General features: G+C 42.5%; 1 protein-coding gene and 1 long non-coding RNA gene across 5 annotated transcripts in view; one reads left to right on the forward strand and one right to left on the reverse strand.

Moving 5' to 3' along the window:
* Window positions 1-14,829, reverse strand: part of LOC103678518 — a 23,869-nt gene extending 9,040 nt beyond the window's left edge. For all 3 annotated transcript variants that reach the window (XR_572710.2, XR_572709.2, XR_005835222.1), the window contains exons 1-2: window positions 14,546-14,829; window positions 14,293-14,355 (exon numbers count right to left, since the gene is read on the reverse strand). This is a non-coding gene — a long non-coding RNA (uncharacterized LOC103678518). The remainder of the gene's footprint in view (window positions 1-14,292; window positions 14,356-14,545) is intronic.
* Window positions 14,830-15,277: 448 nt separating this feature from the next.
* The window catches only part of TMEFF1 (transmembrane protein with EGF like and two follistatin like domains 1), a 74,198-nt gene continuing 64,978 nt past the window's right edge, over window positions 15,278-24,497 (forward strand). Inside the window, exon 1 of one of the 2 annotated variants that reach the window (XM_040631667.1) lies at window positions 15,278-15,609. In XM_040631667.1, coding sequence (XP_040487601.1) covers window positions 15,414-15,609 — 196 coding nt within the window. In that variant the 5' untranslated portion in view covers window positions 15,278-15,413. Of the gene's footprint in view, window positions 15,610-23,707; window positions 23,759-24,497 lie in introns of those variants that run through there. The other variant, XM_008707886.2, reaches the window with a different exon arrangement.

Genomic DNA, 24,497 nt, shown 5'->3' on the forward strand with positions numbered 1-24,497 from the left:
GTGAACAATTTCGACATGACATTTTCTTCGACAGCCCTTTGGTGCATTTAGAATGAGATCCAATTTATAGAAGAGTGATTGAAGTAAGATTTTTAAAGAACATATCTATTGAACCTCCATTACCCACTATAACTGTTGCGTGTGCAAGCTGATTGTTACCCTAACAGTGCCGTTTATCATCACTAGGTGGAAAAGTTCTAATCCTATATTCTCCAGATATCCAGACTATGTGTGAAGGTCCTCTCACTGTTGCCACTCCTTGGAATGAACAGAATGGTGATCACGCTTCTTCTGAATGAGAGGATCAGAAGCTCTAGTTCTACTTGCAAAATGCCCTCACAGCACTGCCAGTGTGTGTATGTGTGTGTGTGTGTGTGTGTGTAAGACCAACCATGTACCTTCATTAAAGGGCTCAGAGTGGGAGGTTCTCTGTCCATAAACATGGGCTCTCTTTCTTAACTCCTGGTAACTGCCAAGAGATTTAATTGGTTTGAGTTTTCTTTTTATGGGCTTGTTGGGGGAAAAAAATTCCAAGCCCTGTTATTTAGGAAGTTGGTTATTTTTGATAAAAAGGATACTTGTTATAGAGACAATACTGTAGTAGATGTAGAAGTTAAGGTTTCAGTTTTTTGTCCCATCTTCTGGTTCAGCTTCCAGAGTAACCAAGACGGAAGCCCAGAGGTTGGCGCTCTGCTGGTGAGGGGCATATGCATCTAGATTCTTATTCTTGAGTCTCAAAGAGTGTCTTCGAATGTGCTAGTATTAGATCCTCTGCAGGACTGGAGGGTGGTCAGGCCAGCCACTCAATCACTGGGAAGTCTGGGGGGTAGGTGGGCAGATCTACTCTAATGTGGTCACTCTGAGCCCCAGACTGAAGGGGCAGGAGCTGTTATTCAGGGGAAGCTCTTCTCATTGTGATGGCAGAAGTACAAGAGGACAAGCCCGACTGTGGAAACACATTTTAAATTTCAGCGTTAAATCTGCTAACGTGTCCTTGGCCAAAGTCAAGGGGAGGGAAGTAGAGTCCTCCTAAGAAGGTGAGGGGAAGAGGTGAATATTTTGAACAACAATCTAGTCTGCCACAGTATCAAAGGGGACCTGTGGAATACCAAGAAGTTGAGATAATATAATAAATCAAAGAGCAGAGCACCTAGGAAGAAATGTGTCCCTGGTTTCCATCTTCTACTGAGGCACCCCTTCCTTCTTTCCTTCGTCTCTCTTTTGGGAGAGAAGGCTTTAAAACAGTGATGATAATAAGTAATAGGGATGTTGGTTTAAATGAGTAGTATGTGTTTAGTTCTATGCATTTAGAACAGAGCCTGGCACATAAATACTAAGTTTTAGTCATTATTTTTTTCTCTCAAGTTCATATGGCTTCTAAATGGGACCACAGAGATTTGAACCCAAGTGGCCTGGCTCTGGAGCTCATGCTTTTAAGAATCATAATACACATGGAGCATCTGGCTGGCTCAGAGCATGCAACTCTTGATCTTGGGGTTGTGAGTTCGAGCCCTATGTTAGGTGTGGAGATTACTTAAAAATAAAAAAAATCTTTAAAAAAAAGAATCATAATACACAGCTTTTCTATTCAGAGCCTAAGTTCAAATTGTAGTTTTGCAAAGAACATGACCTCCTGAATATCAGACTATAATCCGTATAATATCTATTTCCCAAGATTGCTATAGTGATTATATGAGAATACAAATATGGAGGAGTCATATAAACTATAAAGTTAAAAATTACAAAAAGGAGTCCTTAAATATCTCTTCTGATATGCTGTGTTACAAGAGAATCCCAGACTCTCTTCTGACATCACAGAACTTCATCTTAGTCTCTCCTTGCAGTCTCCCCTCTCTGGCACTCCCTGAGTACACCCATCAGTCTCTGTTTCAGAGCCTGGCTCTGTGCAATTACTTCCATTGATCCCTCTAGCTGGATGCTATCAGCCTCTCTACAAGCCCTTCCCATCACCCATGCTGCTGAAGTGTCACCCATTCTTCAAAGTCAAATGACACCAGGACACACTCCTGGAACCTGGGCTGTGGTCCCAGGTTTGCTGGTAACTCATCATACGAGTGAGGACAAGTTACTAGGTCTTTCTCAATATTAATTTCCTTGTTTGAAAAATAAGGAAGTTGGAGGAGAGGCTCTCTAAATTCCCTTTCCCTGTTCTCATTAGTCTAATTCTCAAACTAATCTTCTCAATTTACTGCATGTAACCCAAATTTTCAATTTAGCATTCTCTTTAACAGATAACGTGCACATAAATGGAATTCAGCGTCCAGAGTGCTAACCATTACACCATGGAACCCTGCTTCATAGATGGAATTCAAATACTGCATCCAAGTCCCAAGGTTGAAAGTTCCATTTGTAGAAGTTTTTGATATTAGGATAATGATTGGACTTAAATAGTTTTGAAACAATCTAAGTACAGTCAATACAAGAACTTCTATATAATGGGCAAAAAAGGGTTGCTACTTCCCAAAATGTAATTTTCCTAACAAAATGTAATTGCGTAGTTTCCTTTAGCTGTTTCAAATTGCCCAATTCTATAGATTATAGAATACTTCTATTTTACAAATTGCCCTTAGGCAATAATGTGTAGATTTTTGCATATGTTTTAAAAATTCTTATCAGTTGATTTCGTAGATGACATCTGTTGTAAAACCAGGGGTGTCTGAAACCTACTTCAAGTGAAGGAAGGAAGGGAGGTAGTATTGAACATCTGTGGGTCTAGGCACATTTGTATATTATTTCATTTAATTCTTAAAATATTCTATAGGAATTGGTAATATCTATATTTAATTTTTTAAAGATTTATTTATTTGAGGGGGGAGGGGCAGACGGAGAGAAAGAGAGAGAATCTCAAGGAGACTCTGCTGAGCACAGACCCCAACTCGGGGCTTGATCTCAAGACCCTGACACTCTGAGCTGAAACCAAGAGTCAGATGCTCAACCATCTGAGGCACCCATCTATATATTAAAGATAATGAAATGAAGATTGGAGAGGTTAAGCGACTTGTTCAAAATCACATACCTGAACTGTACACTTAAAAATGGTTAAAATGGGGGGCGCCTGGGTGGCTCAGTTGGTTAAGCATCTGCCTTCAGCTCAGGTCATGATCTCAGGGTCCTAGGATTGAGACCCTTATGGGCTCCCTGCTCCATGGGGAGTCTGTCCCTCTCCCTCTGCCCCTCCCCCAACTCGTGCTCGCTCTCTCTCTCAAATGAATGAAATCTTTAAAAAATGGTTAAAATGGGGGCACCTGGCTGGCTCAGTTAGTTAAGTGTCTGCTTTCAGCTCAGGTCATGATCCCAGGGTCCTGGGATGGAGCCCCATGTTGGGCTCCCTACTCAGCTGGGAGCCTGCTTCTCCCTCTCCCCTCTGCTCATGCTCTCTCTCACTCTCTTTCTCTCTCAAATAAATAAATAAAATCTTTTTAAAAAATTAAAAAATGGTTAAAATGGTAGATTTTATGTCAGCACAATAAAAAAGAAAAACCAATCACATACCTAGTAAACAGCTCAACTAGGTTTAGATATCTAGTTAGTATGCTTTAGTTAGTCTATTTACAGCATGGGAGAAAATAAGCAACTTTGGTTATGTTTATCAAATATCTGCCACCACTGAGGAGCCAGAAACAAAGAGAAGCAGAGAGAAGAGCTAAGTAAGGTTAAAGATGTCGGCAACAGCAAAGGTGGTAGTCCAATTCTGTTGGACAGCAAGCTGAGAATCAGGACCAAGGCAAAAAAGAGAGGTCACCCATCAGTCTGGCCATGTAGATTAGTGTTTCCCAAATATTAATGTGCACGGGAATCACCTGAGCATTTTGTTGAAATTGCATTCTAATTCAGTAAGTCTGGGGTGGAGCCAGATTTTGCATTCCTAACAAGCTCCCAGGTGCTAGTGATGTTGTTGGTCCATGGACCAAACATCGAGTAGCAAGGATTTTAGATCAAGGTAACCTAAGTGTGGTTTTCAGAACCCTCACAGCACAGAATCTGGGGGTGCCCGCACGAAGCAAATTCTGGGCCCAACCCAGACCTACTGAATCAGAATCCCTGAGGCTGGCCTGGAATTCTACACTTTTAACAAGCTTCCCAGTTGCTTGTTAGGTATGATAAAATTCCAGAACCACTGCTAATAGGGCATCACCATGGCGTGATAACACAAATCACTTCATGTGCATACTCGTTTCCAGTTGATAAAGCCTTTTCACATCCTGTTTCTCCCGTCCCTGTACAGCAGGATGATGAAGGCACTACCATGAGTCCCACAGTGCTGACAAGGAATCTAACAGATCCTGTGGTTAAGTGCTGGACCCAAAGGTGCTCTGTCTCCTAGAAAAGTGTTCTTTTTATTATTTTGTGGCTCTCTCTCCCACTTTACCATATCTTCACTTATACTCCTACACAAATTAGAAGTTCTTTTATGTCTAAAAAGCTTTGCAGAGCAATTTTCTTGCTATGATGCTTTTAAAGATTTCAATCTAATTTAATTTAGCACATTAAGAAGCACAGTTTATGCTTATAAGGATAAAGCTACGCAAGGTCATGGCAAAAACAAAAGTTAGATGAAGTAATGAAGAAATAGACTGCATTGAGGTTTTTTTTTAATCCTTTTTTTAACTCTTCACCTAGATTTACCAATTGTTAGCAGCTTTTCTCTCTTTCAAGCACTTGAAAGCTGCAGATATTATGACACTTTGCCCCTAAATTATTCAGCATGCATGGACTAAGGATAAGAACATGCTCCTACATTACCATGATCCCATTATCACCCCTAAGAAAACTGGTATTAACTCAATAATATCATCTATGTGTAGTCTACATTCCAATTTCTCTAGTTGCCTTAAGAACATTTTTTATTGCTGTTGATTTTCTCAGATTCAATCAAGGTTTATTGCATTTGGTTGTTTTTGTCTTTTTAGTCTAATTTAATCTAGAACAAACCTCTCTCCTTTTTGTTTTTCATGACATTAAATTTCTTTTAAGTCCAGGCCTTGTCAATGTGCCCCACGTGCTGGATTTATTTGATTACTTCTTCATGATTAGATTCAGGTTAAACTTCTTTGACAAGACTGTCATGTAGATAATGTCATGTACTTCTCATTACATAATTTTGGGAGTCATGTGGTCGAAAGCTGCCCCCACCATTGGGGAAGCTAAATTTGATCACCTGGTGAAGACAATATCTGCTAAATCTCTCCATTACGAAGTTACTTTTTTTTCACTTAATAAGTTATCTGTGGGGTGATACTTAAAGACTCTGAGTATTCTGTCCCCAACAAACTTCCACCCAATGGTTTTAGCATCCATAAATGATCATCATTCTGATTAGTTATTTCATGGGGATTGCAAAATTATGATTAAATCAGTCTTGACCATTTGCCAGCATTCATATGGAAAGGAGGTACGCCAGATCCAAGAAAAATCTGGATTTAGTTCACACTGGTTACCCCAACCTTCTTAAGGAGCTATCTTCCTTAGAACCCCTCTGCTGGAGGTGCGTAGTAAGAGGGGTAGTTTTTTCTTTCTTTCTTTATTTCCCCCCTGCCAATGTTAATAAATGCCCACATGAGAGAAAGGACTCCTAACTTCCTTCTCCTAAGCACTCCTGCTTCAGGTTGCTTCTCTGGTCTCTGCCTCTGGTGCTATGGATCTCTCCTGAGCTCTGCTGGGAAAAACACATATTTTCTCTCCCCTTAACATCAGTGACCACTCTTCCCAAATCTGACCCAAAATTTCTCTATAGTAGGGACATGGCCAGTAGTCTGGCTGAGAGGGAGGGCGAGGGTACTTGGTTTGAAGTGTCTATTACATATATTGCATGTTTTAGATCAGCTAAAAAAAAAACTAACTTTGTATAAAAGATAGGGAGAATGCAATTGCCCACATCAATGATGGTAATGAAGATTGGGTTAGAAAGGCTAAGAGGGAGCTGATGGGGATCACAGTGGGGCCATAGCTGCCTTAAGCTACCTTTTGACCCTCCCGCCCTCCCCCCACCATCCCCACTGCACCCCTGCCTCCTTTTCTCTTGAGAACATCAAAGCCAAGATCGAGGAATTTCCTCAATATCTAATAGCATATCTACAAACCCACTTGAGTCAGCCTCCATTCTACCTTCCCTCTTACTACAAAGAAAGTGTCATCTTTCAAGTCAATCCCTCCAGTCTCTGCTTTGAATTCTACCCCTTCAAGTGTCTTGAAATTATCCTCATCCTACTACTGATTATCTTTTACTGTGTGTTGTGTATTCAACTCTCCCCACCCCACTGGATCTTTATCATCATTGGTTTTTTGTTTTGTCTTGTTTTGTTTTTTGAGAGAGAGAGAGGAGTGTGAGGGGACAGGGAGGGGCAGAGGGAGAGGAAGAGGGAGAGAATCTTTTTTAATTTTATTATTATTATTATTATTATTATTCGACAGAGATAGAGGCAGCCAGTGAGAGAGGGAACACAAGCAGGGGGAGTGGGAGAGGAAGAAGCAGGCTCATAGCGGAGGAGCCTGATGTGGGGCCCGATCCCATAACGCCGGGATCATGCCCTGAGCCGAAGGCAGACGCTCAACCGCTGTGCCACCCAGGCGCCCCAAGGGAGAGAATCTTAAACAGACTCCACATTCAGTGTGAGCCCAACCCCGACACAGGACTAGATCTCATGACCCTGAGATCATACCTGAGCCGAAACCAAGAGTTGGATGCTTAACTGATTGAGCCACCCCAGGTGCCCCATCATCATCATTTAAATATTGTTCAGTCTCATCTTAAAAAGTCCCTCTTCCATCCACAGTCACCTCTAGCTTTGTTTCTCTTCACAGCCAAGCTATCTTAATATTCTGTCTCCACTTCCTATTTCCCACTTAATGTCTCAACATGCTCTAATCTGGATATTACCCTTACCGCTTTACCACTTAACAGGCTCTTGCTAAGATCACTGATGACTTCAAGTGGATATATCCATTGGACACTGTTTAGTACTCATTTTGCTTGATCATTCAGCAGCATTTGACCAGTTGATCATGTCCTGCTTCTTGAAATACTTTTTGGTCACCGTGACATTGTTCTTTCCCCATTTTCCTCCTAATTTTCTGGCAGTTCTTTCATAGTTCTCTCCATTGGAGTTCCTCAGGGCTTCAGCCTAGGCCCTCTTCTCATTTATGGTATCTCCTACACTTTGAAGTCATCACACCCACTTCCATAACTTCAATTAATTTATCCTCTGATGACTCCCATACCTCTATGTCCAGTGTAAATCTCTTAAGAGGGGCGCCTGGGTGGCTCAGTCAGTTAAGCATCTGCCTTCGGCTCAGGTCATGATCTCAGGGTCCTGGGATTGAGCCCCACATCAGGTTCCCTGCTCAGTGGGGAGCATGCTTCTCCCTCTCCCTCTGCATCTCCCTCCGCTTGTGCTCACTCTCTCTCTGTCAAATAAATAAATAAAATCTTAAAAAAATATAAATCTCTTAAGAACACCAGACTTATAAATCCAACTGGCTCAATACAGATGCCTCACTGGCCACTCAGACTTAGTGAGCCTACAACTGAACTCATCACCCTCTCTCCAAACCTGCTTCTTCTCCAGAAATGGCTATTTTAGTAAATGCCACTGAACCGAGGGATAACCGTGGCTTGACACTTTCTCCCCACATCTAGTCAGTCACCAAATTCTGTTGATTTCCCCCCCTTAATCTAATTTATTTACCTGTTCCCATCTTTCCTAGTCCAAGCCACCATCATCACTCACCTAGACCAGTGCAATAGCTCTCCCATGGTTTTCTTGGGTACACTGTGCCTTTCCAATCCACTCTGTACACTGCAGCCCAAGTGATTTTTTCAATAGCATCACTGAGATATAACTAACATACCTTATGGCTTACACCTTTAACTAAGTGATCTTTTAAAAACACAAATCTGAGCACGCAATTTCCTGTTTATAATCTTAGGATGGAGTCTGAATCCTTGTTCTGGCTTGAAAGGCCTCATGTGATCTGGCCTGTGCTTCTTGACGTCTCCAACCTTATTCTTTATGTCATTCGCCTCCTCACTTTCCCAAGCTTTAGCCACAGCTGCCTTCTCTGCTTCTAAATTTGCCATATTCTTTCATTTTTACATGCTTAACTTTCTTCATGGAATACTGTTCCCTTTCTACTCCCTTCTAACTCTTCAGTCTTCCAGCCTTAGCTTACATATCACTTCTTTGGAGAAGCTTTCCTTGACACCCTCCACCCCTGGTGTGTGAGGGATCCCTGTCTGATGCTTTCACACATGCTTTGCAAAAACCCTTCACAATTGTAATTGTTTAAAGGCTGACTCCCTGTTGGACTACTATCTTGTTCACTTGTGCATCCTCAGTGGCTAATGTGGTTGCCTGGCACATAACTGGCAATCCCTAAACACTGGTGGATGAATGTGGGATGAATGGTGCTACTATCACCAGTCTCCATACCCTGTCTTGCTCCCTGCTCCCACTGTTGTTGAAACCACCACTACCAGAGCTGTCCTAAGTCTTATTGTGATTGTTCTGTATTGAGAGAAACAGCTTCAGAATGTGGTCTTTGTTTCACCTTTATAAATTCCTTAATTAGGAACCCAGACTAAGTGCCAAGTCTAACTGTATTGACCCTGATGCTGAGTCCCGAGGCCATCAGATTGTAGGAAATACTTTTCAACTAAGAGCCAAGGAAGGAGAATTAGAAAACAGTTAACTCAATTTAAGCTCACATGTACCCATACAGATGAGTTGCTATATACGGTACACAGATACATACATGTAACCGTGCACGTACAAACACAGAGCCCAGCTGTCACACTCAAATATGCACACATATGCGCTCTCACAGAGGCAACCTGATATATACTTATTCCCTACATATGTACACAGAGAATAAAATGACATATGCTTGGTGCTTTTGCATATGTACAGAGGCAAGCTGATACATTCATTACATATGTACACACACAGGCAAATGACATATGTTCCATACATATGTATACATACAGAGGCAAGCTGACATACTTAAATACATGGTGGTAAAGTGTCATTATTTAACTCCTTTGAACTCACTCTAACTTCTCTATGTACTTAGCTCTTTGCTTTCTCTCTTTCATGGTTCTTAACTCAGTGGATGCCATTCTCAAGTTCCCAGACTCTTGGCTGTAACCTCGTGTCCTTCCCTTTGACCCACCTGGCTATTTGTCACCACTTTTCCTCTCAGGAGCTTGGCTGCCTCTGCCTGTCAGCAGGCCGCCCTCCTGCAGGTCTCTCTAGCAACCAGCCAGCTCACATGAACTGTTTTGACTGCTGACTTTAACTCTTTGAGCTTTGTTTTAGACCATAGGCTCTCGCGTCAGACAGACCTTGATTTGAGTACCAGTCCGGCTGCCTGTTCTCTGTGTCACCTTAGGCAAATTATTTAACCTCTCCAAATCTCAGTCTTCTCAGCTACAGAATGAGGATAATAATAGCACCTTCCCCATTAGGTTTTTGGGAACATGACATTAGATAATACACATGAAGCTCTTAGCCTAGTATATAAATGCAGTTAATGGCTATTGCCACTAATACTAGTTAGCATTTATTATGTGCTTACTTCACCACTACTTTTCCTACCCAATTATTTATTGAGTACTTACAATGTACAAAGCATGATTCTAAGAATTTTACCCACTCAAACCCATTTTAACCTTACAATAACCCTATGAAGCAGATAGAAATTTTATCTCCATGTTACAGATTATGAAACTGAGGCAGAGAGAAGTTAAGTAACTTGCCCAAGGTCATAGAGCTAGCAGGCAGCAGAGTTAAGATGCAAAACCAGATGGTTTGGTTCCAGAGCTTACACTCTTAATTACTATGCTATACCTCTTACTACCATTTATGTGTGATTGTCTTTGTCAGAGAAGCTAATTCTTTGGTCCAATTCTTTATGAGTTAAGCCCTTGGAGAAATTTTTGAATTGCAGCTGAAAATTTCCATTTGCTGAAAGATGGAGAAAAATCATAATTCTGTATTCAGAGCAATACCAAACAACTGAATGACAAGAAGACCTGCAGAGAAACCCAGAGATGCCTCCTCAGTCTCCCTACCCACTCATAGAGACTGTTTGGGTGAGATGCTTTTCAAATTGGCAGAATTATAGTGGTGACGCCTGTTCTTCTCCAGACAGAGTGAGGCTATTTCGCTGGATCCCCATAGCACTTTTTGTTCAGATATCTGTAACCCTTGCCTCCTTGGCTTCTGCCCATCTATGTAATTGAGGACCATTAAGGGGATGTGGGTAACAATCACAGTGCTTTCAACCAGAGTTGTAATTACAAGAACGTAATCACATTACTGTAATCCCTGACTGATCACAAGAAGACAAAAGTCTCCTGACAAGCTGGCGGGGGGCTCAGGATTGTTTGTGCACACTTCTTGGTGGCTGTCATCTTACTGGTGCCAATCTTTGCTCCATTTTGTATGATGATGATGTCTCTAGCTGCTCGCTCATGTTAGTGATGTGGTGGAGCTCTGGAGCTCTGAGAGTCTGGTGACTCCAACTTTCTAGCTTTGTGGTTTGAGTTGTCACTTAACCTCATAAACCTGTTTCCTAATTTATAAAGTGGAAATAATGCCTACCGACAGGGTGGGTGGGAAGGTTAGTGACAACAGATACAAAGTGGCTGGCAATACCTGGGATGTGGTAGGTCCTCAGTGAATTACAGTTACTATTATTATGGCCTGCTCTCTCCCACCAGTATTATTGTTATGGGGTCTTCTCCCTAGATTATAAGTTCCATGAGAGCAGGGACTTTGTTTTATTCACTGCTGTTTCTCTGCATCTAGAATGGTGCCTATATCATAGTAGGTCCTCAGCAAATATTTGTTGAATCAATGAATGAAGTTTAAAACAAGCTGACCTTGTTCTCTGTCTTTGCTACACTGGCTGGCATTCAGACCCTTTTTACTCACAGGCATTTGCTCACGATGTTCCCTCTGCCTGGAATACTCTCTCTTCACTTGGTTAACTTCTACTCAACCTTCTGATCTTAGCATAAATGTCACTGTAACAGGTAAACCTCTGACCCTTCCCTTCATAGCATTTATCAACATTGTTGCAATTTCACTTTTATTTGTATAATCGGTTGATTAATATTTGACTGCAAACTTCATCAGGACAGGGACCAGGTCTGTTGTGTTCACCATTATGTTTTCAGGGAGGAGAAGGCCTTCAATACAAACTTAATGAATGACTTCACTCATTCTTTCCATTTTTTGAAAAGACTGCTTTCTCTTGGGGGGGGGGGGGTCCAATTTCCCAAGATGGGCCAGAGGTCAATCCCAGGCTTGTGTCAGTGCTGCATCATAAATCATTCCAGTGTTTCTGGACTAAGCTCAAGTGCTGTGACTCTCTCCTACCAGGGCCAATTTGTCAGTCCCAAATTGTCTCATTACCATTTATCGGGGCTTCATTATGCAGCTAGACCCTGCAGCAGGAGGTCCAGAAAAGCCAGAATTTTGGCCAGCCTGGGAGTGTGGAGGAGGATTTGCCATTTACTCCTACCCCCACCCCCATTCTCCATTTCTATTTAATGTTATCACACTGAGTTGTCATCGTTAATTTTCAGAGGTCCTCCCACTCTCCCCCCAAGACAGTAAGGCAGAATTATCTCTTGCCCCCAAGGCTACTGTGGTGCCTAGCACGCAGGGCATACTCAAAAAGATTTCTTGAAGGAATGCAATGTTTTCCATGAACGAAGCCTTACCGAAGACAAAAACCAACTCATAAGAGAGGGCGCACTACCTTTTGCTTTTTAAAAAAATTTTAATTTTAAATCTGAGCCAATAAATCTCTTTTTAAGTTAATTTGGGTTGGGTTTTCTGTTACTTGGAACTGAAAACATTCTTTTTTTTTTTTTAAAGAGAGGGAGGGTTTGGGGAGGGGCAGAGGGCAAGGGAGAGAGAAAATCTTAAGCCCTGACCTGGGGCTTGATCGATCCCACAACTCTGAGATCATGACCTGAGCTGAAATCAAGAGTACGACGCTTAACCCACTTAGCCACCCAGGCGCCCCAGAACTGAAAACATTCAACAGAGCATAAATAATGGCATTCAAGTATAGGATTTCTGATACATCATTGTTCAAAAATATTCACTCCCTATTCACTCCTCACTCACCTCCAGAATAGAGTTCCCTACCCCTTTTCTTTGGGTTCAGCTATGAGACTTGACTTAGTCAGTGGGATGTCAGCAGACATGTACAAGCAGGGGTATGAAAAATGCTTGCACAGTTGGGCATGCCCCCTGCACCACTGCCAATTTCATAAGAGTTCCCCTTGGGCAGCTGCTGGGCCCCTTCAGCTGGGGCCCCAGAAGAATAATACTTGAGAAGATCGGAGCTCAACCTGCACACAGGAGTCAAGCCCAGCTGGACCTGCAGCTTGAAGCAGAGCCACTGAGCCAAGCCTAGCCTAGATTCATCAACCCCCAGACCTGTGAGAGATGAATGCTTATTGTGGCACACTGCTAAGGGTTTATGGTTGTTTGTTATGGAGCAATAACTGACTGATCAAGGTGAGGTCAGGGGTTTCCAAAGCTGGCAGTGCATCTGAGTTACTAGAGAACTTTAATATAAATAAGGGGTACTTGCGTACCCCCCTCCCCAAAGCATGTCTGGAGTGGTGTTCACAGATCTACGTTCTTTTAAAACTCTCTGGGTGTTTTTCATGTAGTAAGTCCCATACTCTTTTGTTTTCTAACATTTTGGGGTCACCAATATTAAAGCATGTGATGGGGGATGTATTAGATGACCAGTAAGATCTTTTTTCCTCTCTGAGATTGGATGATTGAGGTCAGAGAAATCCTATTTCTGAAGTAGAGTCCTTTTCAACTTGATGACTTTTGAAAAATCTGAGCTGAATTTTTCCTACCTAATTTGGAGAAAGATGCAGATGTAAATTAATTTCTGCTTTATGGCCACAGGGTTTTTGCTTTTTATTTAAGGGTTGTCTCCTCTTAGTATTTCTGCCTGGGCTATGGTTAGCAGTCAAATGAAAATTAAAGGCAGAATACTGGTGGGTGGGAGAGCCAAGACAGAGGGCGGGAAAGAAGCATAGTAGGGGTCAAGATGAGCAGAGGAGCTGTTGAAGGAATGCTCTGAGAAGGAGCCTTTAGCTGTGGCTTAGGAGTCAGGAACTCAGGATCACACCTGAATTAGAAGCCAGAAGCTGAATTTTCATTGTAACAATTGCCATGCCACTGCTAACACTTTAGAGGTTTGAGGCAAATCTTAACAAAATGTTAATGTATGAATTTGCATAAAAAGCATGTTGAAAATATAAAAGAAAATAGTTTTAAATTATAACAATAAAAATTTTCACTGAAAAAAATTCAGACAATACAGAAAAATATAAAGGACAAGTGCCAATTACTCATAAGCCCACCTTTCAGAGCTAACCACAGTTACTATATAGCTGTATATTCTTCTTGACTTCTTTCCTAGGGACGTGTACATACACACATGTATATTTTAAAAATATAGGATTTTCTTATACTCATCAGAATCCGGCCTTTTTCTATGTTATCATCATAAATAAAGCTGCAAAATATTCCTCTGTACAAAGAGGCACTATATTTCTCACAGATGGATATTTAGATTATATTTACTACTATAAAAAAAGTCATAATGAACATCCATATATATATATTTTTTGTGTGCTCGTACAATGATTTCTTTAGGATAAATTCCAATACATGGAATTCCTAGATTTAAAGGGTAACATATTTTAAAGGTTTTTGATATATAATTGAATTGCCCTCCCAAAATGTATAAATTAATAGTACTAGGTTTTGTTAATTCTTTTAACTATTGTTAATCATGTTCAGGAAGAAAAAATCTTGTGGTCTTAATCTGCCTTTTCTTACTAATGGGTTTAAATATCTTTTCATATATATATAGTCTGTATTTTATGTTAAAAAGACAAGTCAGTTTCTCATTTTTCTGTTATGTCAACTTTTTCTTCTTGGTTTATATTCTTTATATTAAGTATATTGTCTCTTATTCACATTGAAAATACTTTCCCTGATGTGGCTTTGCTTGTGGTGGCTCTTCACACATCTTAAAATTTTGAGTCAAATTTATCAATTTTTCAATGAGATTTAAAAAATTCCAAGGTGAGAAGCAGCATGATCTATGAAAAAGGCAGAGGACCTTCAAACAATTTAGTCCATAATTTTACTGCCTGAGGCTGGGTGTCATCTATCATGATGTGACAGGAAGAGCACTGGACTGGGAGTCAGATCACTTTACCTCTCTGGGTCCCAACTTCCTCATCTGTGGAATGGGGATAAGAATGAAAACTCCCTTGCAGGGCTGTAAAAGAGAATTGGAAAGAATGATCGTAAAGAGCTTCGTCCAGGTCGTGCATAAGGCAAGTCCTCTCTCTGTATTGGCTGTTAGTAGTGGGAGAGGGCAATACAGACTTTTAAAACCGTATTTTAAATTCAGTTGGTGTATGTAGGAAAGGTGTGGGGGCGAGGAGCCTAGAAATTTAGCCATTTACCCCATCTCTAAGAACTGCACAGTTGGAGTCGGCACTTGGGTTCCAATTCGAGTCCTGTCCATTTCTTGGTATGCGACCTTGGACGAGTCACCTTCACCTCTTCTCGGCTTAATTTCTTCACCTAGAAAATAGATGTATACTGGACCACCTGCTCTTCTCTCCCAGCCCTGCTGCTGGGCGAAGGAAATGCTTCAAAACCACTTGCAAAGGGCGGCAAAAATGTCTGTCAGGGTAGTGCCTACGGAGCACCCCCGGCGTCCGCCAGCCCCCCGCGGCCCCGCGGAGGAGCGCCCGCGACCCCCGCCCTCGGCGCTCCAGCCCAGCCGCAGGAACAATAGCTCCCCCGGAGGCGGCGCCGGCCGCGGGCGGGGGCGGAGCTGCCGACGCGGGCGCTGGGGGTGTGCGCGGGGCGGGGTCGCAGCCACCCCTCCCGCCCGCGGCTCTGTCACGCGCCCCTCACCGGGCGGGCCGGGGTCTTTGTGACGCGGTGGCGACGGCCGCGGACACAAAGGGAAGGCGAGCCGCGAGTGAGGGGCTGGGCCTGCCCCCGCCCCGCGACCCCCGCCCGCCGCGCGCGCGCCCGTTCACGCCCCCAGCCTCGCTCTCCCCCACGCGGGCTCGCACCCTCGCGCGCACCCTCGCGCGCCCGCGACCCTCGCACGCGCCCGGACCCTCCGACTCTGTCCCGAGCGCGGCGGGCCAGGGCCTGGCGGGCGCTGCGGGTGGGACCGAGATGCTGAGGGGCTGCTCCCGGGCGCAGCGGCGCGGCTGCTAGGAGGTGCCGAGGCAGCGGCGGGGCTCCCGGCGCGCGGCTGGATGCCCTGGGCCTGCGGCTCCCTGCGCTTCCCGCCGTCCAGGGGCGCCAGTCATGGGCGCCGCGGCCGCTGAGGCGCCGCTTCGGCTGCCTGCCGCGCCCCCGCTCGCCTTCTGCTGCTACACGTCGGTGCTTCTGCTCTTCGCCTTCTCTCTGCCCGGGAGCCGCGCGTCCAACCAGCCCCCGGGTGGCGGCAGCGGCGGCGGCGGGGACTGTCCCGGCGGCAAAGGCAAGAGCATCAACTGCTCAGGTAGGAGCGGCCGGAGCCCGCCCCTGCGGCCCCTCCCTCCCTCCGCTGCCGCCGCCCTCCCCGTCCTCTCGGCCCCGCTGGGAAAGGCCGGGGCGCGGGGCTCCGGGAGAGCGGGGCCCGGGGTTGAACGAGGGCGGAGGGCAGGGCGCGAGCGTGCCTTGTGGGCTCGGGACCCGGCGTTGGGCGTGGGGAGTGGCCGTGAGTGCGACCATGTGTGTCGAGTGTCTGGGCGAGAGCGGCTCGGCGTGCGGTGAGGTGGTGGGGACGGGACCCCGCGCCGCGAGGGAAGCCGGCCGGGGCTCCTGGTGTGACCGTGGGTGTGCACGGGGGAGCTCGTGTTTGTGTTGTGAAGGCTCAGGGGAGGCAGGGATTGTGTGTGTGTGTGTGTGTGTGTGAGAGAGAGAGAGAGAGACAGAGACGGTGAGGGGGGGGGGGGCCCGAGCCTGAGAGCCAAGGGAGTGACCATATGCTGGGGAGATTCTTAGGACACTGGGGTCTTGGAGTGATCCTGTGGGTAAGGGGAACGGGTGGCCCAGAGTACGTGGATTGACGATGGTAGAAGTGTGTGTGTGTGTGTGTGTGTGTGTGTGTGTGTATGTCCTTTGGGTTCAGAGGTGGACTCTGGGGGCATGGAGTGACCGCGGGATCTGTGGATGTGAGCAGGGGAAAGTCTCGGGGCCCAGGAAATGACCCTGTGTATTTGTGCGTTCTCCGTGGGGCTCGGGAATATACCCTGGGGTATGCATTGAGGAAGAAGGGTGGAAGTCCTGGAGTGAACCCCGTTTGTGTCCATTCAGAGGGAGGGAGCTAGGGAGTCATCCTGTGTAGGGTTTGGGTATAGAAAGAGGTAATTAGATCTCAGGAAGTGCCTCTGTGTAGCTAGGTGTGACCCTGGGTTTTTAAGGTGGTGTGGAAAGAGGGAACCTGTTCAAAGGGAATGATCCTGTGCGCCTGTTTGTATGTTTTGCGGGAGGGCCTGGAGATTGGCAGCAACGGGAGCGAGGGAGTGACCTCTCCCCTTCTCCAAGACCCCCCCCCCCCCGGCTCCTGGAAACAAAGAGCTTGCTGGGGCTCTAATGGAAGTGACTGGCAATGAGGGTATCTGGACAGTAAAGTTCCTTCTTCCTTTCAAAAGGGGTCCCAGAGGAGCCCTGGGGCAAGGAGAAGCTTCCAGGTCTGGTTTAGGGGTGGGTGGGTCCTCCTGGAGCTGGCCTAGCAGATGGTAGTGATCATAAGCCACAGCCTGGCTAACTTAGCCTTCTATCAATTCTTAATTCTCCACTGGTCTTCACTAAACCAAGGGGGCGGGAGAAGAGGCCTGGTGGGGAGTGGGAGGGGGAGGAGGAGGAGGGGAAAGAGGATAGACTTAAGGCCACCGGGATCCACTCGCCTGCCTGCCAGACAACCTTTGTACCTTTGGGCTATTGAAGGGGCATTGTTTCTGGGGGAGTGAGGAGGGAGCAAGAGGGCCTCAGCACAGATGCTACCCTATGTGAAGAAAACCTTTGGCCTGCTGTTTAGATTTCAGGGGCTAAACATCTCTTAGTAATTTTCATAATGGTGTGTTTTAAGATGGGGAAGGGATTTGAGCACTCTAAACAATGCCATGTCCCTTAAAAGCTTTCCATCCATGTAATAACTTTTACTTTATTTTTCTAATGTTAAGTGGGATATGGGATAATGCTTTAATAAATAATCACACATTCATGGTTAAGAATAAAAACCATTTGTATATTAGAGTGCCTTTTGTAGCAAATATTTGTTGTTATCAAACTTGTAAGTGATCACACCATGTCAAAATATTTTACTGGCTAATGTGCTGTGATTATTTGTTCTTGCTAAGCTAATTTATCCTTAGCAAAATACGGTGTGTGTTGATGGATGTTTTTGTGTATGTTTTCTAATTCTTTAGTGAAAAATACAACTTTTAAGAAAGGACACAGAGGGCTGGAAACCCGCTTGATGTAGGAAAAGGGGACTGATTTGGAGATCATGGCTCTTGCTAAGCAGCTGTGCTATTTGGAGCAAGTTACTTAATTTTTATTAATTTCCTCTTTTATTAAGAAAGGGACTTAGATTTAATATCTAGCCTTCTTTCAAGGATATATTGATATACATGTCAATAAATTAGGCTTATCAAATAAAATGTTTCCTAATGCTAAGATTCATATGCATAACTCTGGGTCTAAACCTAGAGTTTTGGGGTGCCTGGGTGGCTCAGTTGGTTAAGCATCTTCCTTTGGGTCGGGTCATGATCCCAGGGGTCCTGGGATTGAGCCCCTCCTCAGGCTTCCTGCTCAGCAGGGGAGTCTGCTTCTCTCTCTCCCTCCTTCCCTGCTCGTGCTCTCTCTCAAATAAATAAATAAAAGTTTTAAAAAAATAAAGCTAGAGTTTTAACTAAGTTATATTTGTAGATTCTTGTTTTAACTTTCTAGGATGAAAATCCAGGAGTGATTCATATGGAAAAAGATAATTTTTTAAGAACTATAGTGTGCATCTATTAATGCATCTTGAGATTTTACATAGATTTTTTTGTAGTTGCTTTTATTACCTCGGTATTTTCCACATAAACTGAAGTTTATTCCTTTATTCCTATATTGGAGTTTCAAAATCTAAAAGCTGGCCTTGACTTCCTGTTAATTTTCTTTTTTTAAATTAAAAAAATTCAATTTAATTAACATATAGGGTATTATTAGTTTCAACGTAGAATTTAGTGATTTTGTCAGTTGCATACAACACCCAGTGCTCATTCCTTCAAGTGCCCTCGTTAATGCCCATCACCCAGTTACCCTATCCCCTCTCCCCACCTCCCCTCCAGCAACCCTCAGTTTGTGTTCTATAGTAAGTCCCTGTTAATTTTCATTTTTAATTTTGGATCATCATTTCAGCCTACTCTGACCTTTCTGGAGTCTGATTCTGTCAGGCTTAGTGTGTTTTGGTCACTCACAGCATCATGGCCCTTGCAAATCTAAAGAGCAGGTGTATGGCTTTATTTAATTAATAGAGGTTGTCTAGATCATGGAAAAGGATGCAACTGTGATATTTTACTGGAGACTTCCTTCTGAATTGGTTGATGTTAATACATTAATCAACCAGATGTTCAACTAACTATGCATCCTCCTTGTAGAGTTTAACAGATTTTAGAACTTCTGCTGTTCAACATTTTCCCATTTTGTTCACTAGCCTATTAAAGATTTTGTCAGATCATCTTATTAGAACTGGTTATGTATGTGTCTGTATCATTCTCCCTTTTTCCTCTTTTTAGTAATCCTATCTAATAGCAAATGTTGTATAGCCTGCCTTAATAAAGAGCCCAGGTGGCTTTTACTTTTTATTGTGTTCAAAAATGTATTTACCCATTCTAGACTTTTTCAGGGGATACATGGCAAGTTTACCCATAGGTGTTTTTCTGGATTGGCATTTCTCCTTTTTTGAAAATGGAGCATGCATTCCTTCATTTCTGGTCTTCTGGCATCTTGTCAAGATAGCTTAGATAATCAGCAGTCAAAGCTAAAAGTTTTTTCAGTATCATGGAGTGTGATTTGTTTAGATCAGAATGCAGATTCTTTTTTTTTTCCCATTCATTCATTTTTCTTTTTTATTCTGAATTGGGCACAGCATTATACCTAATAAAAAGTTCAAGAAAAGGGGTTCCCTGCCCTTGGGTTTCTCACAGTCCTGTGGGATTTATTTATTTTATTTTAATTTAAATTTAATTAACATATAATATATTATTAGTTTCAGAGGTAGAGGTCAGTGATTCATCAATCTTACATAATACCCAGTGCTCAGTACATCACGTGCCCTCCTTAATGTCCCGTCACCCAGTTACCCCATCCCCCAGTGCCCTCCCCTCCAGCAATCCTGTTTGTTTCCTGTGATTAAGAATCTCTTATGGTTTGTCTCCCTCTCTGATTTCATCTTGTTTTATTTTTTCCTCTCTTCCCCTATGATCCTCTGTTTTGTTTCTTAAATTTCACATTTGAGTGAGATCATATGGTAATTGTCTTTCTCTGATTGACTACTCAGCCATCAAAAAAATGAAAGCTTGCCATTTGCAACTACGTGGATGGAACTAGAGGGTATTATGCTAAGTGAAATAAGTCAATCAGAATGCAAATTCTTTCGAACTAGCTCAGTATTCTGTTACTATCCTTTCTCCATTGCACTTACCTCAGAGGGTAGCTTCCTTTTGTCAGAGTTCTACCCTTCAAGATCAGGCTCCTTGATGAAGATTACCAAAGCAAAGAAGAAACTGCATGGGTCTGTATTTGTCCTTACCATCTCTTGATATTACAACATCTTCCCAAAGCAGTGGGCCCTTTGTTTATTTTTTCTTTTTCTAAACAAACCTTTTTTGTCCTCGTGCCTCAGCTCTCAATTATTCTGGACTTTATAATTACTGCTTTGGTGTTTTATATCTTATTTGTATTTATTCTTTTAAAATCTAACTTACCAGAAAGTTCCCTGTTCATCCAAAGAGAAAAAATTTGGAAATACATGATTTATGTGAAGAAAGATGAGCTTTGAACTTAAGGGACCAGGTGATCTTAAACATGGCATTTTCCCCCTCATTTGTAACATGAAGGTAATGACGATGTTTCTTTTTGACTCTTGGTTGTTTGAAAAGAACAGATGAGGCTAAACATGTGAGCATTTCTATCTTAGGGAACGTGGTTAAACAAGTGGGAAAACCTACTGAGAGACCAGGAAGTGACATTTGGTGATAGATACAAGGTGGAGAATTTGAACTAGGTTTTAAAAATGTCACAGAAGTTAGAAGTGGGTCCTCGGGAATGGTGGTAGGGATGGTACAGATGGTATAAACTTCAAATTAAGAGACATGCCTTCTTAGTGGCAATTCAGGATTTGGGGGACTAAAAAGTGAATGTTTAAAAATCTGTGTGGAATCTCGATCAGGACTTCTAGATCCCTGGTATGTAGTATGTGGGTATTTATTTATTTATTTATTGAACCTTGATTGAGTACCTGCTTTAGGTACTCCAATATGTTAGATGTTAAGGGAAATAAGTGACAGGCCATCCTGCCTCCAGGGGCTTTATATTCTAACAGAAGTAGTTAGCCTCTTATAAGTCTATATGAAGAAATTTCTAATTAATACATCTGGGGTTTCTCTCACCCCCTCCCCATTAATAAGCATTTATTGAACACTGACAGCATTGGAATTTTAAAAAGGTGTACAATTAAATATATTCACAAAGTTGTACACCCATCTTATCTAATGACAAAACATTTTCATCACCCCAAAAAGAAAACCCATATCTATAAACAGTCACAGTCATGTCACATTCCTCTCTCCTTACAACCCCTGGCAACTACTAATCTACTTTCAGTCTCTATGGATTTGCCTTTTGGGACATTGCATATAAATGGAATCATACAACATGTGGCCTTTTGTGATTGGCTTCCTTCACTTAATATAATGTTTTCAAGGTTCATCTGTGTTGTAGCGCGTGTCAGAACGTCAGTGCTTTTTATGGTTGCATACTATTCCATTGTATGGATAGGTACCACATTTTGTCTGTCTGTTCATCAGTTGATGGGCATTTGGGTTGTTTCCACTTTTCATCTATTATGAATAATGCTGCTGTGAACATTCATGTGGACATTTTTGTGTGGACATATGTTTTCAGTTCTCTAGGGTGTATACCTAGGAATAAAATTTCTGAGTCATGTGGTAACTCCATGTTTAACATTTTGAGGAACTCCCAAACTGTTTCTAAAGCAGCTGTACCATTGTACATTTTCACCAGCAGTGAGGGTTCCAATTTCCCCATATCCTGGCCAACACTCGTTATTGTCTTTTTGATTATAGTCATCCTTGTGGGTGTGAAGTTGTATATCAATGTGATTTTGATTTGCATTTCCCTAATGACTAATGATGTTGAGCACATTTTTATGTACTTATTGGCTATTTATGTATCTTGTTTGGAGAAACGTCTATTCAGATCCTTTGCTGGGCTTGATTTTAACATTTTGGTTTAGACATTCCGTTAGTAAACCATACTAACCAATTCCCACAGCATACAGATTCTTAAGCTGGTAGGTTAGTTCTAGTTTGCCTGTGTATCCTTTATTTCTCTGTTTACCAAGAAAGAATCATTTGTGTTTATTCTCAAACTTATTTATACCAGTGGCCTTTGAGTATAAATTAATAAAAATTACTCAAATTGCTGCAATATTAATGCAATTGTTTTTTTATGAAATGCTTTGGAAAGACTTGATAAAGGTTAGAGCCTGAGAGAATTGCCTTTTAATGAATTAGATTGTGGTCAAGACAACTGAAACAGATTGGGGGAACCTTATAAATCTCTGGAAAGATTCTGCTCTTATAAAGATTTCAGGTATTTTTAAGTCTCCCTTTTACTTTAAAGGAAAGAAAAATGGACATTGTAGATAATAGGTTAGAGGTGTAGTTTATCCCAGGAAGGAGGGAACTGCATTTGGTAGACCCAAAGATTTTGGTGCTACATAAGGAAATACATGTTTATATGTGTGAAGCTCAAAATATGTAGGTCTCATTTTAAATGATTTTCTACCTGACTCTTGATTAATTGATCAGTGGTCACTCATATATGTTTTCACTGTCCAGGTGCCCTAAGGAAGATACAAGTATGGTGTTGAAGGATTAAATAATTCTGATTTGTAGGAATCAAAAAACAGTCTCCCTGAGTGGCACTCAGTTGGGCCTTATAGGCAGAGTAGAATGTCAGCCTGAAACACGAGGCACACTTTTGCCTGAGGGCTTTGCTGTTGCTATTCCTTTTGCCTGGAACCTTCTTATCCCAGTTATTTATCCGCTCTGCTGCTTCAGGTCTCTAATGTCACTTTCAAGATGATTCCTTAAAATTACAGCCTCTTCCACCTTCCATCCCCTCTGCCCCTCTCCCACCGTAGTCTTTTTTCCTGTTCCATAACATCTTTTCCTATGGTGACCTACTCTACATGTTATTATCTGTCTCCTCTGTGTAGCTCCGAGAGGGCAGGGATTTTTGTCTGTTTTGTTCACTGCTCTATTGACTGTGCCTAGAATAGTGTCTGGCACAAAATTAGGTGCCCCTTACATATTTATTTGTGGAACGACTAACTGAATGAACATAGAAACCGAGGCGAGCTGGGAAGGGTAGGTATTCTAGGCCCAGGGAATGATGATAGAAAAGGCACAGAGATGGGGCAGTGAAGGGAATCTTTTGGGATATTGGGGTGTGGGGATTAAAGCAGGAGATGGGTCACACATTGCCACATTAGTGGAAGGCCTTGAAGGCTGTGCGGAAGATTTGGCACTTGCTCTGAAGACAAAGGGATACTTAAAGGATTTGAGTGACATCATGGTTTTAGAAAGCAAAGGCTGGCATTGGTGAAGGTGATGGGGAGAAGAAAAGAGACTGGGAGCACAGTGACGGAGAACAACAGTGGATATGGGGAGAACTGAGAGCCCTTGTTTGGCCTGCACAGTGTTTTTTAAAAATTGCATTGGTTGCTAACCATTGAAAATCCGAAGGTTTCACTTAAAAGTCTGAATTATGGTCTTCCCTTGTCAACTATGGATGTATTGGCAACATTGGGCTCTTGTTTCTACATGGCAGAAGTCAGCCAGAGCTGTCCAGTGGGGCGTGAGCACTTCTCTTTGCCAATCCCTGCCCAGCTAGGCTTTCATTGATCTTTTTCTCCCTTAGCTTCTGGATCTTGTGCTGTAGGAGGTGGTGTGAAGTGTGATGCTTTTAATTTGAGATGGAGAGCCTGTTTGGAGGAAAGTCAAATTGGTGTATATTTCTTTCCTAATTCCTGTTTTTCACCATGACCAAGTTGGATGCAAATCCTTATTTCTGCAGTCCCCAGCCCTGAGCACCTCTCCTGCCAATGCTCCTTGCAACTTCCACTGTACTCCATTCTTTTCCTTCTCAACCCTTTTCTTGAATCCGTCTTCTGCCTCTTCATATTTGAAAGCTACCCTATTTCTGTTTATACCATTTTCCTTGAAATGTTTTCTGATGTTTTTATCATATCTATTTTTCCTTTATTAATTTTATATCTTAGTACTACCTTTCCCTTTTTTTCCTCTTTCCACATTCTTTAGGTGGCAGCTGATCATCATGTGTCTTTTTCCTTACCATGAGAGGCATTTCAGGTAAAATTCCTCTCATCATTTTTATAAAACATGTACGTGTGGATATGTTACAGATACTTTGTTTTGTGGTTTTGCATTATGGTTTAAGAATGGGTCATAGAATGTGTAGCTTTTTGTATTAAAATTAGGTGTCTTTCTGCATCCCAGTAGGAGAACAAATTTTGTGTATTATCCTTGTAGTCCAGGAAAGAAAGTGTTACATCCTTGGCTCCTTAATCCCCTGTTATATAACTATTAATTTTACTTAAAATTTATTTAATTTGGATTAATTCCAAACTTAGAGAAAAATTCAATAATATGCCAAGGTTTCCCAGTTGTTAAGATTTTACCACATTTGCCTTATTGGAGTCTCTTTCTATATCTATCCCTATGTATCTGTCTAAATCTTTTTTCCTGAACCTGATTCTGCCAGGTTGGGTCCTACCAAGGGGAATAGTTTAATTTATGTTTTATATAATTTCCGTACTTTTAAATTCTTTGTTTTGTCATCTCCTGTTAATGAACTAGTGAAGTCTCCAATTACAATGATAGTAGGTTTATTTTGCATAGTTTTTTAGTTTTTCATATATTTTTGTTATTCTCTGTGGGACATATGCATTGAATTTGATTTATTTCATTTTTTGTGTAGGGCAGATTTAAAGTATCTCCTGTAGGGGTGCCTGGGTGGCTCAGTTGGTTAAGTGACTGACTCTTGATTTCAGCTCAGGTCCTGATCTTGAGGTCATGGGATGGAACATGT

This window comes from Ursus maritimus, unplaced genomic scaffold (assembly GCF_017311325.1).
Source record: "Ursus maritimus isolate PB19 unplaced genomic scaffold, ASM1731132v1 scaffold_17, whole genome shotgun sequence".
Lineage (NCBI taxonomy): Eukaryota > Metazoa > Chordata > Mammalia > Carnivora > Ursidae > Ursus > Ursus maritimus.